This window comes from Camarhynchus parvulus, chromosome 10 (assembly GCF_901933205.1).
Source record: "Camarhynchus parvulus chromosome 10, STF_HiC, whole genome shotgun sequence".
Classification (NCBI taxonomy): Eukaryota; Metazoa; Chordata; class Aves; order Passeriformes; family Thraupidae; genus Camarhynchus; species Camarhynchus parvulus.
In genome coordinates this window covers 1,277,656-1,292,949 of record NC_044580.1, presented here as the reverse complement: position 1 = coordinate 1,292,949, position 15,294 = coordinate 1,277,656, and the positions used below count along the sequence as shown (strand labels likewise).

At 39.0% G+C, this 15,294-nt stretch overlaps 1 protein-coding gene across 5 annotated transcripts in view; it reads right to left on the bottom strand.

Annotated features, from left to right (window-relative positions):
• Positions 1-15,294, bottom strand: part of TLN2 (talin 2) — a 142,050-nt gene that overhangs the window by 72,442 nt on the left and 54,314 nt on the right. For 4 of the 5 annotated variants that reach the window (XM_030955643.1, XM_030955642.1, XM_030955644.1 and 1 more), the window contains 6 exons: positions 11,428-11,525; positions 10,652-10,781; positions 9,231-9,383; positions 7,943-8,085; positions 6,416-6,543; positions 1,328-1,391 (listed from right to left, as the gene is read on the bottom strand). In XM_030955643.1, the coding sequence (XP_030811503.1) occupies positions 1,328-1,391; positions 6,416-6,543; positions 7,943-8,085; positions 9,231-9,383; positions 10,652-10,781; positions 11,428-11,525 (716 nt within the window). The remainder of the gene's footprint in view (positions 1-1,327; positions 1,392-6,415; positions 6,544-7,942; positions 8,086-9,230; positions 9,384-10,651; positions 10,782-11,427; positions 11,526-15,294) is intronic. The other variant, XM_030955646.1, reaches the window with a different exon arrangement.

The window sequence follows — 15,294 nt, the reverse complement described above, 5'->3', positions numbered from 1 at the left end:
TGTGTGGGATTGCCCATATCCCCCCATCCTCCCCTCACGTGCCTCTGAACTGCCGGCTGCACCTCTTTGGTGCTGACTGATGGCAGCAGGGGGAGCAGCAGGAACATGGGAAACGCCTTCCGATTCCACTTGTTCCCACCTCAGCAGCGTGGGAGCTTCCAAGGGACAGCACTGGGAGGGGAATGCAACTCCAAAAACCTCCTGCATCCCAAGAACACAGGCTGCTCCCATCTGTCAGCTTCAGCAGAGAGCACAACCAGGATCCCCAAAGAACAAGGAGCACAAATGGAGCACCTGCCAAGCTCCAGAACTTCGTGGCTTGGGAAACAGCTGAGTTTCTTTCAAAAAGACAGCTCACATTTGCTACCTTGTCTATTCCTTGCCCAGATCAGTGCCCTCACTGATGAGCCTCTGGGCCATGCACTAAAGCACATAAAGAGTGAAACTACTCCTAGGTCATGTCTGACATGGGCAAAAATCCCATGCTCCGAAAAGCCTGGCTGTGATACTCAGAAGTGAATGAATCTGGTTTTTGCTCAAACTGCAATGTCACTGCACCCCCTAAAGGTGCACAGAAAGTGTCAGACACACTCATCACAAGGAAGTACTGAAAACTCAAGGTAGAACAGACTCACTGATTTATAGGATTCTTCAGCTGGGAGTGTGGCAGACAAAAGAAAGGATGTGACCTGTTCCTGCCCTTGAACTTGTCTCCCTGGCTGGGACCACAGATCTCTGGTGTGCCCTTCCAGAAGCCACAAGAGTCCATCTCACCTGCTGACCTGAGAATTTTCCAACTTCCATTGTATTGCCAAACTTGTATTTCAGTGGGCAGTCACCTGGTCCATCTACAGAACTCAGATTGAGACCACTTCTAACAATACCAGCACATGTTACCATTTGTACTTAACTGCTCCAGTCCTTTAAAATGGGGGGATTCCCACACACACTACTGAACTGAAGCATTAACAAGCAGAATTGAGGCTCATGTTTGAATGAGGCATGAAATTAAAACTGGCTTTCCTAAACACGTGTCTATTGTAATACAAATATTCATCTTTATATTTCAATGCAACTGACAAAAAGATCTTAAAAATACTTAATTTTTGCTCTCTGCATTGGATAACCATCAGTAAAGAATAAATTATCAGGACAATAAACCTGCTGAAGAAATAAAATAAAAGCTGTCAAATACTTGATACTTCATTTTCTGAGAGCTATATAGTTCAAAGTTCTTTGTATATATACAAAGACTACACCTGGGAATTTCAGATTTTTCTTATAAAGGTAGTGAAACTATAGTAGTTTTTTTCAGCCTCACAATTACCTGAAATATTCTCTTTTCAGCCCCTCTTTGTTTGGTATATTCTTTAGGCAGGAATTCTTTCAGGCTAGGGGAAAAACAAAACAGAAGTTCCAAAGTTAATGGCTGCTCCTGGAGGAGGGATGCTTTCCATACATCTTCACTGGCACCAGGTCCCCCAGGCTTCCTGATGTGGGTGTTAAATACTTGCACAACAAAACAAAACCGAGCAGAGCAAGAGCAAGTGGTTGCCTTACCACTTGAGATGCTGCCCCATGTAGTCACCTTTTGATGTTTTGAAAATTCATCAAAAATAAACAACAGCTGGGACACTTTCCAATTTTAAATTATAGGATGTCTCTCAGCAGCTCAGAGGTTTCATATCTAAATGTAACTACACTTAGTGTGATCTGGGACAAGGGACATGGAGGCTTGAGCCAGCTCTGGGTTACTCTACAGCAGCACTTTGATTTACTGATGTGTGGGAACAAGTCCTTTCCCTGTCATCCAAGAAGTGTCAGAGCACTAATACTGTACTGAAAAACCAGACACTCATTTAAGTGGACACTTAATACCAGTTTGTGTTATTTTGTGTTGTCCCAAAGTAAGAAAAGAAGCAGTTTTAATTTCTGCAGCACTCAGGTTGCAAGGCTCTCAGAACAGGGATTAAATCAAACAAGTTCAGCCTCCCTGGCAGAGTTCAGCCAGAAGGAATCCTTCAACACCTCATCTGCCCCTCCTTGCTGTACAATAAAATAACTCTTGATCTCAGCCAGATTTCACCCTAACCCAAGGGCATATCAGCATCATCCTTTAACAAATAACTGTTCTGGACTGTCCCTTCCTATCTGGAATATTCTACTCTGATGAAACCATGTCATATATTCAGCAGGTCATTTTCCACCTGAAGAAACTTGCACAGTTTAAATAATTAGTCTCTAAGGATTCCCCCTACTTTGGACTATTAAGAATCATAGAAAAAGTATGACTGGAGAATGTCCTCCTTATTCTGATTTATTCAGTGAACAAGCAACACTTAACACTGAAGGCCAGACTACCTACTAGGATACAAAGTTAGACATTGGAGAAGGATGGATTGTTTTAAACAAGATTGGCAAAATATTGCTCAGCTGTTCTGTGGGAGTTGCTTTGTTTTTATGTCTTGAAGGTGTTTTTGTTGGGTTTTTTGTTTGTGTTTTCAAACACAAAAGACTGCCATTTCAGAGAATCAAAAAATAGATCAAAATACTAAATTAGGATTTTGTGCTTCAAAAATACTACTCTGTACTGAGATCACACATTTTGTCTTTTCCATATTATGAAACAAAGTAAGAACAACTGTCCTTGCTAATCTTTCTTCTGATGTTCTCATAGCTACATCTCACTTATCCATGATAAAGAAATCTCTTCTTGGGGACTTATTTACAAAGACACATCGTGGGTAGGGAAGGCTGAAGAGCCAAATTAAAACTCTAGATAAGAACTGAATACAGTTTATTATCTTAAAAAGCTGGTGTATCTATTATGAAATAACTGGTGGTTTTATACAGAATTTCACAGGTTCAAACCAGTTTAGTTAAATTCAACTCTAAGGCAAATAAAGAAAACAACAAACTCAAACCTGAATTAAACAAAGTTTCATTCTGGAAATCGATTTATATGAACAAATAAATTTTAGCTATCAATACCCTCTAAATAATCATCTTTTATGAGCTAATTTTCTCAGCTATCTGCATACAGAAAAACTATCAGAACCATTACCTTTTTAAGCTTGCCTACTTAATTTTTAATTAATATAACACTTTAAAAAACCTTGTAAAGCAAGCATTATTTGGAGCTCCATAAGCAGCAAGGGTTAAGAAAACAACTTTGTGCTTTGTCCACTAACAGCAATTGTAATATCCCTGCACATGTGGGTGGCAATTGGATTGGAAGTTTTTTCCTTCTATCACCTTCCACTACTTTTAAATCAAGAGGCAAGTGATCACCTCATCTGAAAGAGTGAAATGCCCCTGTGAACAGACTGAAATTATTTAATTCTACCTATAATCCAGGTATTTTCTTTACAGACATAGTTTCACTTTATTTTGCAGCTTTTTAATGGAGCTAGCAAAAACAATGGAAATATCATTTAGCTTTCTTCAATCCCTTAAATTACACATATTAAAAAGTGTACATTGAACTCAGAAAAAAACAAAACCCAGCTAATAGCAAGCAGGGTTGATTTCACTTGGTTTACACTGAGTTTCATCTTCTAGTTCCTTAAAAAGTTACATAAGTGCCAACACTTGGATTGTTTCTCATTAGCACAAGTGTGTTCTTGAAAAACACAGCTTCATTCAGCAAACCAGGTTAGACTGAAGAACTGAGCTCAGCAGCAAGCTCACTCATCATGTGCAGTTATCTGTTTTTCAGTGTGCTTGCCCAGAATGGAGGTGTGCAGCTTGAGGTGCTCCTTTCCTACCTGCACAGGAGCAGTGGGAGCTCTTTATTAGATATTCTCTCAGCAAATTCAGCCCCAGGGCAGCCTCTGTAGGTGCCATGCAAAACTAGATCTGTACCACAAAGGAGGACTTCTTTTAAATTGACAGTTTAATGCTTCCACAATTTACTTTGGCATGAGCTTCAAGGGAATTCCAAGAACCAATACCAACGTCTTAGCAAGATGCAGAAAAAAATCTTCATCTGTGCCAAGAATATTTTAGCAACGACAAAAAAAGATACAAAAGGTGTCTCTACACAAACATATTGTAGACAGGCAACTAAACTAAGCTGTTTCCAAACAATATCATTACATACTAGTACTGTTCTGTTCTATTTTTTGTACAAGCTGACGGATTCTCCTTAAGGGAACCTGTAGCATCTTAAGGTTTCAGTAGTGAGTGACTGGATCCTTCTCCAATGTATTTCACATACTGAGCTACAGCATATAGTTTATATAAAAGAAAACTACTTTCTTACTTGAAAAGCATGTTTATGCATTAAATAGTAGAAAATAGTTGGACGAAAGTTTAAAAAAAATGAAGGTTTTTTTTCTGAAAGGATGAGAGATGCATCTTCAGAAAAAACAATGAGCATTTAACTACACTTTTCTCTATATTGTTCACAGTGAGCCAGGATCACTTGGCTCACTTAGACTCACAAAACAAAAACATGAGGTTTCACAACAAGGCTGCCATGATGGCTATGTAAAGTAAAGACATCACCACTAAATCATAAACATGTGCATTTCAAATTAGGAGACAATGACCAGGGACTTACAGTTCTGGAGCAAGTTCATCTACAGAGGAAAAAACTGAATTACCTCCAAATAAGAAATGCTTAATTTTATGAAACTGATTAAACACCAGGACAGAGAGCAATTACACTTGGTTACCTGCCAAGTTTGGTTCAAATATAATCAAAGGCCTAAATGAAAATAAAACAAGAGCAGAGAAAAATGCCCTACTCAATATAAGAAGGTTCTGAATTTTGGAATTCTGGTTCAAAATGGTTTCCACTGGACTAACATTATTTTTCTAACAGATTGTTCCATTATTAATACCTTTCATCTCTATTAGGATTAAAAAACATAATGCACATTATATGAGTGATGACTGTTCCATGATGGGCTCCAAACTATCCAGGACTGCATGCAAAGTACAAGTAGTTCTTGCATACAAAGCAGCTTCAGTACACCATAAAACACACTCACTATTACATGGGAGCTTAAAAAAAAGAAAAGAGAAAGAAACTTTCCACTGAAAAAACCAAGCAGTGCATTAGAAAATCCTAAAAAATTTAAGCAACTGAATGCTGTTCAGCAGTTTGCAAAAGCCACAGGTTAAGCTTGTGGGAAATTACTGCTTTAAAAATTAAAAGCAACTATTTCAGGGAACATCTAACTCTTGAAATCATTACCATGACACAGCATGAGCTTATCATGACATAATACCCAATGGTTTGCTGCAGGAATACTCCTCAGTGAGTGGAGAGAGAAGGGAAGAATAAGCAGACAATGGACAAATCCCAGAGAAAGATTGTTGTGTAACTGGCCACAGTTCTAGGAAATAAAAACCAGGAGTACACTGAAGCTCTTACACTGGGCCCCTGTAATTCTTAGACATCAGTAGCTCTAATAGAAAAGATTCATGGGCCAACCAGGAGCACACAGACAGGAAAAGCTGATCATTAATTGGAACTGAAAGATGTTTATCTGCATAACTGAACTGCTGCTCCAGGAATAGGCTTCAGAAGTGAAGTGTTTCAGACAACCAGAGCTGCAGCACTGCCCATTCCACAGCAAGGCACCACCTCAGAGGGCTTCCCTGAGACACCATAAACCCCACAGAGGCTCACAAAGGGAGCCTGAGGCAGCACTGAGCACTGCCAGTGGAACAGGACAGAAACTAAATACACACCCATTGTTGTGTGCCTCCAGTTAAGGGATTTATGAGCCTCATGTAGGCAAGGCTTGATGGACTGGGCAGTAAATAGCTCTCTTGCACCTTCCTACATTGCCTTCCTCAAACTTCAGCCCTTGGTTAATTCTACTGCAGGTAAAGCAATCAGAACATCCAAATCAGTAGAAAAACGGGACATCTACATTTTAGTCAAACTTAACTTGCCCTCCTGATAGCAGTAAATTAAATATTACAATAAAGATGAAAGGATGAGCCACTTGTGAGCAGGACTTGTGTCCATGCCTGAAACAAAGAGCACAGGTCTAGAATTCCATTCATACAACACCACGAGAGGCTGAATCTGACCAAGTGGTTATTGCCACTAAAAAGTTTGGGAAATTTAATTTCCACACACAGGAGTATTCACTTTATTCAAATGACAAAACTCCTTCCCACTCGTGTACTTTCCTGGTACTAAGTGTATTTAACTGGCACTCTGGGAGGAGCCAGTGTCCTTATTGGTGCTGTCTGATAAGCCACTGCCAAAGGTCCCCTCATCAGCTGAGGCTGCTGATTTGTGCAATAAAGCTCCTTTCACTGGGAGATTTGCTATTGAAAATACACTGAATCTGATTACCTCTGCTTGGAGTAATAAAATGTGCTTAATCTGTGACAACTCAACATTAGTTACACTTGAGGTCACCCAAAGTTAGAAGTTAGAAGTGTTTACTCTAAAAATCCAGGTTTATGTTTGTGTTCTACATGAGGTCCAAACTGGATCTGTGCTTGAAAGCCTCCGAATTCACAAGCCTTCTCAAAGGAGACAGGATGGGAGCCATTCAGAATGTCATCACGAGCCTAGAGGGGACAAACAAAGATGTGTCAGACACACCCAAACAGCTGAACCCATCTCCAGTTCCTTGAAAGCTCCAATACAGCCAGCAACACACCCTTTTCCTTCTGAATGTCTTTGTTAATCCATTCTGCATGTGTATGTGACTAGTAAAACAAAGGGCTAGATTATTTCATGGTGAGTATGTATGGAGACTTACTGAAGCTATGATTGTATCAGCTTTGATCAAAAAGAGAATTTGACAGCCATTTCCTGTGTATATGTGTAAATAAAATACAACCTGCACAGACACTTCTGTGTATGTACACACATGTAGAGATGCACGTGTGTGCAAATACACACATTGAAAAGCCTCCATCCCACTGCCTCATACAGGAGGGAAAGAGATCTCCATAGTTATAAGGTAAAAACAAAATTACTGTTACAGATATGGCCATAGGACAGGCCCACAGCATTTTTCTTCCTTCTGTGTAAATTTGGTGGTCATTGAAGATGACAGATTTTATAGCTCTGGCAGTAGAAGACTCACCTACCCATAGACAAAGCAATGACAAAGCATTATCAACACATACTGTCACACCAGCCTGAATTAAATATTTCAGTGGCAGGAGACAGCTCAGTGGGACAGTCTTCTAAAATACTTCAAAAAGGTACAGCTCTTCTACAAGCAATAGAACAGCCTTACCTTTTGCCTCAGATTTTAAAAATGCAATTTATAGCAACATCAAGTATAACAATAGCACATTTTATCAAACTTTCAATTTTTTTCTTTGAAAAAAACCCCAAAACTTTAACAAAGAATTTAAAGCCTACTTTCTTTTTTCAGACTGAATTGCAGGCAACTGCAACAGCACCTTCAGTTAAATACTATCTTCTGCATAAAGCTCCTGGCTTAGCTGAGCTATGCACAGTCCCTCTGGGAGTTTAGGAAACTTCTCCAGATGGAATCCTACTGTGTTACATGACATGGTCCCTTCTGATGGAAAGCCTGCCTGCCTTGTGTGCTGTCTGGGCAGAAAAAGCTCTCTCACTGATCAGGCAGAAGAGAAACAGAAAAGCTGTTCACAACACTGGCCTGAGGTTCCACATGACACAGAGCACCATCCAGAGAAGAGAAGAGAGAGAAGAACTAAAAAGAGCAACTTGGGACTAAAGACAAGTATCATTTTAAGGAAGTAGGACATGAAAGCCAGTGGATTTTTGGCTCAGTGTCCATTACTAGGTTCAAAGCATTGGATTAAAAAAACCAGCAAAGCCCCTGTACTATCATGTGTTTTTGGAGGGCTAGACAGAAGAGCAAAACTAAAGCACATCCGGAATTCTAGAAGGTGGAGTATTTGAGCAGTGTATTTTTCTAATTAACCTCCATGGGGGTTTCCTCAGACAAGGTAGAAAGCACTGTACCTGAACATAGAGCAAATTAAGCTGGACAGGATCTCTTGAATCTACATTCTGGTCTGAATAGAAGAACTTTCGTCTCAAGAGCAGCGTTTCGTTCTCATCCACGCCTTGCTCGCGGAAGGTGCGGCTGTGATCCAGCCAGTTCACTGCAACACAGGCACAGCCAGGGACACTGTGAAACTCATGGCATCATGGGCATTTCCACTGTGGGGAACTGGGATCCAGCCAGTTCAACAGAGGCACAGCCAGGGACACTGTGAAACCCACACAGCCCTTGTGAAATTCATGGGATAATGGGCATTTCCACTGTGGGGGAACTGGGATCCAGCCAGTTCACTGCAACAGCAGCACAGCCACACACACTGTAAAATCCACACTGCCACAGTGTCACAGCCCTTGTCAAACCCACAGGATAATGGGCTTTTCCACTGTGGGGGAACTGGGATCCAGCCAGTCCAACAGAGGCACAGCCAGGGACACTGTTAAACCCACACTGCTGCAGTGTCACAGCCCTTGTCACACTCATGGGATAAACGGCATTTCCACTGTGGGAGGAAACTCCACAAGAAATGTTACTTTCATTCCTAGTGCTAGGCATGAGTGTTGAAGCTTTGCTACAAATGAGAACTGTAAAACAGTGCTGCTGAGAAACAAGGATATACTATAACATAAACATTGTTATTATTGAAGAAACAACTACAGTAACATGTTACTAGTAAATTTGTATCTTTAAAGCTTCACAACAAAATAAGTGTGCCACATTTTACCTCTAAAACACGATTCTGTTTACCTTTCTTATCCCTGAACACAATTTTAAAACACCTTCCTGCCACTTACAGTTAACCTTAGTGTCTTACAGTAGAACAGAAAACACAGTTATAGTGACTTAGCACACAAACCAAATCAAAGACTGTCTTAATTCTTCGGCAAATTTCACTTACAGTTAAAACTTACACCTTCAAACACAAAACTACCTTTTGATGGCTTTCAGTAGGCATCAATTATTAAATATCCAACTTCAATGAAGGGACAAAAACAACCCTTCACACTGAAGCTGGAATAGCCTTACCGAACACATACCACAATGCACCTCAAAACACCTGCTAACTCTCAAACTTACCCATTCACTCAATTTAAAAAATACTCAATTGCAGACAGCACTACACAAAAAAGGGATGCAAAACACAGCCAGGAACCAACTGAAACACACTGAATGGCCACTGCAGGGCTTCTTTGCATCATACTGTGGACAGATATTAATCCAAGAATTACCCTGGAACACAATACTCACAATCATCATCTGTATGAAGCTTTGCCTTGAGTTTTTCCATTTTTCTTTCATCACGTAACAGGGTCCTGTCTTTCTTAAGTGTTCCTGTACTCTCCTCTTTCTTCTCTTCGATGCTCTCCTGGATTAATGAATATTCCTCATAATTTGTTATTCCTGGAATTATAAATAAATCCAATATCTGACCTCACCTTTGCAATACATGAGTTCTTTGTCATATGTTGCATTTGCCACTTTCAGAAAGGTATTGAGTATAAGGTATTTTTTTTCTGGTGCCTACCCAAGAGAAGCTGCCAGTTTAAAAACATGATGGAATGTAAAACAACTGTAAATTCAAAAATGGGGACAGGCCATAGTAAATTTCCATTCATGGATGCCTACAATTGCTTCCTGAGGACGGAGTAATTTCAGCTTGCCCGTGATGTAAAAGAAATGTGGCAGAGCCAAGTGAGGAACAGAAGCCATGTGAAATTCATGATTTTTTTGTTTAAAGTGTTATGACTCAACTCTTCCTGTGAATTTTACATGAAACTGAATGAAAAATCAGTTCAAAATATTTAGCATATATGCTAAATTGTTCCAATTTCTTTGTTCTGTTTGATTTTTCTGTACTGTTTAGGAAAGCATGTTTATGTTACACCAGACAGCAAATTAAATGCTCACCTACATGACCACATTCATGAAAATAAATCAAACTAATTTTTGAGGTAAATTAGTTACAGCACATTAGAATCCAACAAAACCTCAAAGCTGAAATAGATTATTCCCTTTCCAAGTAAAGTAATATAAATCAAATTAAGGCTGCTTGAACTCTAAATGAGATTTAAGCAGTTTTAAGACTTAAATCAATCCATGTTGGATGCATACTTATAGTACATGTATTAAATACAAATTTGTTTTAAAAAATGTCTATTTAGCTAAGTATTGAGACAGACTATAAGCACCATCACACATTTTTGACCAGCTGCACTGCATGCCTTCTGTGTGTATTTATACAAATGATACAACCCTGTGATCAACTCAATCATAACAACACACACTCCTAAGCTTGAGTACATTTCAAGGTCAGCAATGTCCCTCTTTTATCCAATTAACACTGAATATAAATTCAGTTCTAAACCTTTATCTCATAGCAAGAAAGAGTACATAAATGTAATGTACAACAAAAAATTGGTACCTGTACTGTTGGATAACTTTGTGCCTTCAACTGCTAAATCCTGAAGTCTAAGGATACAGCTGACTCTCTACAGACTTTGATAAAACCTGGACAACAGGTTTCAAGAAAGTGTTTGGTAAGTAGTAACTTAAAACAAATTTAAATTTTTCACATGTATACCGATTTCAAGCCACATAACATCCTAACAATTAAAACTGAAATATGACAGAAGAACAAATTCTTAAGCATGTGGGTCCCAAAACCTTACCTATCCTGCTGCAAATGGTAACCAGCAATTCACCCACTGTTTTAGAATCATCCACCATGACTGTTTTCACTGAACCATCCAACATACGTATTTTCTGAGGTCTCTGTTTCTTTTTGTACTCCAATATATCCTAGGAAGTAAACACAACTGTTTGTAAATGCTTCTGGAAGCCACCACAAGCCAAAGCACTACCTTAGATGCCTAAAACAGGATTCCCTCCCCACCCTCCAAGCTGGATTTTTCCTTTGTTACACTATAGGCAAAGGTACTCATTTAATAAACTTGAGCAGTGACTGCTTTTAGATCTGCCAATGTCATTTTTCAAGGATTGTTCTGAGTGGCAAGACCTAGTCAGGGCAGGATAGACCAAAGTACCCTTGTGCTGTGCAATCTAGTCCAGCATTTCCAAAGGACTGCAATGCTGTGGCTGCAGCAAGCTGGCCAGAACAGGAGCCAGTGTGACCTCACCACCTCCAGCACACAAGAAACCACCTCTAACACAAGGTCATGTCAAATATAAAGGATATAACCAAAGTTATTTTTCAACCTTCTGTTAATCATTCTCTGAAGACACTACTGACCACATTGCTCATGATCACAATCTGAGTGCAGGAAAAAACTGATCTCTGAGGCACAGCAAGGAAGAGGACCGGGTCAAGTTCAGGAACAGACTCAGACCCCCCCAGCCCTCCAAATGCTGCACATTCTTCTTGCTGTTTAGGATACAAGATTTCTAAGAACACGGTGATGCAGGAAGCAAGAGACTTGCAGCATACCCCATTTCTCAGCATGTAGTAATCCAGGGTCCTCCCAGCCTCCAGCCAGATCCCTTTCCGAGGGTCATCATCTGACAAGAACAATCCATAGTCAGAGGCTGTGGGACAGAACAGACAGAGGCACATTGAAAAACACCAAACCTGATAAAGCCAACATGGTTTCATTCAGGGCTATTCAGATTCAGGGTTAAGCCTACATTACATTTACCTTCCATTCTTAGTAACCTTGGATAGAATATTTTTCTGTGCTTCATGAAAAATTTAGTTTAGTAGCAGATAGCAGGGTACATTAGGCTTTACAGAAGGCTTGGAAAAAAGCTTCACTATGCCATCACATCCTCACATGTCACATCTTCTGTGTATTATATTTATAACTACTTTTTTTTGAGACAACCTGTTTTAAATGCTCACAGGTCCTGCTTTGGAATTGACTAACCAAAAATATGAGCAAGTTTGGCCTTAACCACAGTGTACTATTTCAGGCAGCAGCTCTATTTTCAAAACACAGTTTTCTTTCAACCCTCCACAAAATGAGTTTATTATAAACTTGGGAATCTTTTGGGTAGATGATTCAGGTTTAGCTATTTAAAAATATACAAGGCTTCTAGAATTATACTCATGGCAAACACAGCAAAAACTTGTATCTTTTGAAGGCTAAACAATGACAATAAACAATGTCAATTGATTCTTTCAGAAGTAAATGATAAAATTTTCACTGCCACACAAAACCAAACCCAGGCTAAGGTTTCAAAGACTAAACTCCAGATACACAAAATGAATCATCATGACTGTTAATTTAAGGCCTAAACTCCAGATACACAAAACGAAGCATTATGACTGTTAATTTAAGGCCTATCCACATGCATGAAGAATCAATGCAGATTATACTTCACAAACAACAACCAGCCACTCAGCAGCTGAGCCTGCTCTGTTTGCAGCTCTGCAGGTTAGGCTAATGCCCCTTCACATGGCCAGCAGTGCAGAGTCTGCTGCAGCAGCTCTGGGCCCCACCTTGTTACTGTCAGCCATGTGTCAGGACCCTTTGGCCAGAAAGCCAGGTAAAAATACCTACAATTTTTTGGTAATATTTCATCCTTAAATGCCATGCATAGTAATAATTTACATTTAACAGCATTTACCTTAAACACATGATTACTTATGCAACTATATAAAAGACCTTAAACATAATTGATAGAAGTGCAACTGACTTACAGAGACCCAATTTAAAAGGAAGAGCCCTTCCATAAACAACTAAGTAAGATGAAAAACTTTCCCTGCTGACCCTAATTAAAAACTCCCCTGAAAGGTCAAGTGATCTGTACATATAGGGACATTTATGATACAGATTCAATACACAATCACTTCTGTAAGATTTGTAAGATTCCAGAATTTGTGCCTATAAATGGGTTGTGACCTTTAGGAGCAGACAAAGTGCCCAGAGCACAGAAGTACCAAGGAAGCACAGAGTGCTCTGATACTCATTTGTGGTGCATGCACCTGGAAATGAAACAGCAGGAGCTGTGCAAGTGCACATGAAAATCATGGTCACCTTTGTGCTGGGACCAGGCTTGTGGGAGAAGTGAAATGGGCACAGCTGACAGGCATAAGGACATTTTTTATCGTGCAGAACCAGTTTGTCAACTGTTCTGCACCACTGTGAGTCTCCTGAACTAACAGGCAAACACACACATTTTAACAGCCACCAAGAAAGGGAAAGGATGTGTTGGAAACATTTCTGTTCATCACTCAATCTTTTATTGAAGACTCTGTGCACTGCAACCATAAGTAAAGGAAAAACCCTGCTATAAAATCTGAGGACTCCTTGGCTTTTCTTTGAGGTTCATGATGTTCAGGGATATTTATCACTCAACTTCTCCAAATTCAACAGCTGTCTACAATCACTGCCTTGAGAGACCAGCATGGTAAAAATGCACAACTTTTATCTGAAAACTGAAGCAATTCTCAATAATAGTAATGAAGTCCATTACTAGCAAGTTTTTCTAACAAGATTTTTGAAATGGCTGTAGAGTTTGAGAGCTTAAACCTCAATGAACAACCTGCTTTAAGAATTGCATTCTGGTAGCATGATATACAATGCAGCACCAAAGGGCTTTGAAGTATCTGAATTTTCTGACAACTTTGGCTGTGTTAGAACCAGATCTTTTGTCCATGGTGTTTCCCAGTCTGCATTCACCTAATTTGCTCAATAGGTACAGAGAGTTACATCTGGCTAACATGGAGCACCATGGTAACTATGGTATGCACAGCAGGGTGACTTTAGTTATTAACCAGCTTCAAACATTTCTCTTGGCACATTTTGGAGATGCCCAGCCATCCTTTTGTAATTTGTGCTGTCGCTTCCTTTGCTGAGGCATAAAATAAGTCTGTGCAGATTTTCTTAGAACACTTTGCCAGAAACACTGCTTTAAGTAGGCAATACCAAACAAAATGCTCCAACAAGGAAAGCAATTTCTCATCTTTAAGGCAAACAAGATATTTATTTAAGAAATCTAAAACCATCCGTTGTAGGAAAACCTTTGTCAGGACGAAAGGAAGAAAAACAACTGTCAAAACCCAAAACATTTCTCTGACTGCCCTAGAAGACTCAAAACCCCAGCAAAGAGCTCAAAGAGTCGTGCCCACCCAGGGACACCAGCCTTGGGTTTTGTGTTGCTGAAATGGCTTTTGAGGTATTAAAGAGTTGTTTTTTTGATTTTGCGATTGAAGAAGAAGTTGAGATTTTTTAGCTTTGGTTTTTAATTTTTTTTTTATTTAATACATTCTTTTTTTGACTTGTTGAGGTTTATTTAGCAGGTTGGGTTGAGGCACACTGACTGCTTTAGGAGTGGTGTTAGTTTTTTATACTAGAAACTATGTGTACTTTATTTATAATAATTTTTAATACTTATTATTTATGTTAGAGAGTTTGTCTTTAAACTAATTTAGAAGTGTCACTATTATAGCAGAAGATGGAGGGCAAGAAGAAGGACAGGATATTATTAGATTTTTTTATTTTGCTTTTTGAGCTTCCATTTTAAAAACTTTAAAATTTTACTTTTTCACTTTGTGACAAGTTAGTTATCATTTTACTTAAACTTTTGTGGCTTGTAAATCTTCACTCAAAGTTGCTAATTGTTTCTATGGGTTAAAATTGAAGGTGCAGGTGTCTTTGATTTTGTGCTAAGGTCTTTGAGCTCGTTGCTAGGGTTTTGAGTCTTCTAGGGCAGTCAGAGAGTTTTGGGTTTTGACAACAACTCAGCTACTTTTTGTCCCTTAATTTGTTTGCACTTGTTTCCTTCCACTCCAGAGCCCTACAACTTAATTTTAAAAAAATTAAATTAAATTTAAAATTTTAATTTAAAAAAATTAAAACAAACCAAACTCTCCTGTCACAGACATATTTTATTTAAAAATTCTTTTGCTAGGATCTTTTTCTCCTGAGAAGCTGAGAGGCCTCAGAAATGAAATGTAAACAATGATTATCTGCTGCTGTGGAATGCAACAGGTGAATCTGACTGGTCTCATGTGGTTGTTTTTAATTAATGGCCAATCACAGCCCAGCTGTCTCAGACTATCTGGTCAGTCACAAGATTTTATTATCATTCTATTCTTTTCTATTCCTTTCTAGCCTTCTGATGAATCCTTTCTTCTATTCTTTTAGTGTAGTTTTAATATATAATTTTCTTTTAATATATTTCTTTTAATATAATAAAATAATAAATCAGTCTTCTGAACATGGAGTCAAGGTTCTCATCTCTTCCCACGTCAGGGTTGCCTGCAAATTCAACACTCTCCAACATAAAAAATAAATGAAGAAACAGGACAATGTCAAAAACCCTTTCTGGGTTCATGTCCATTTCACTTCAG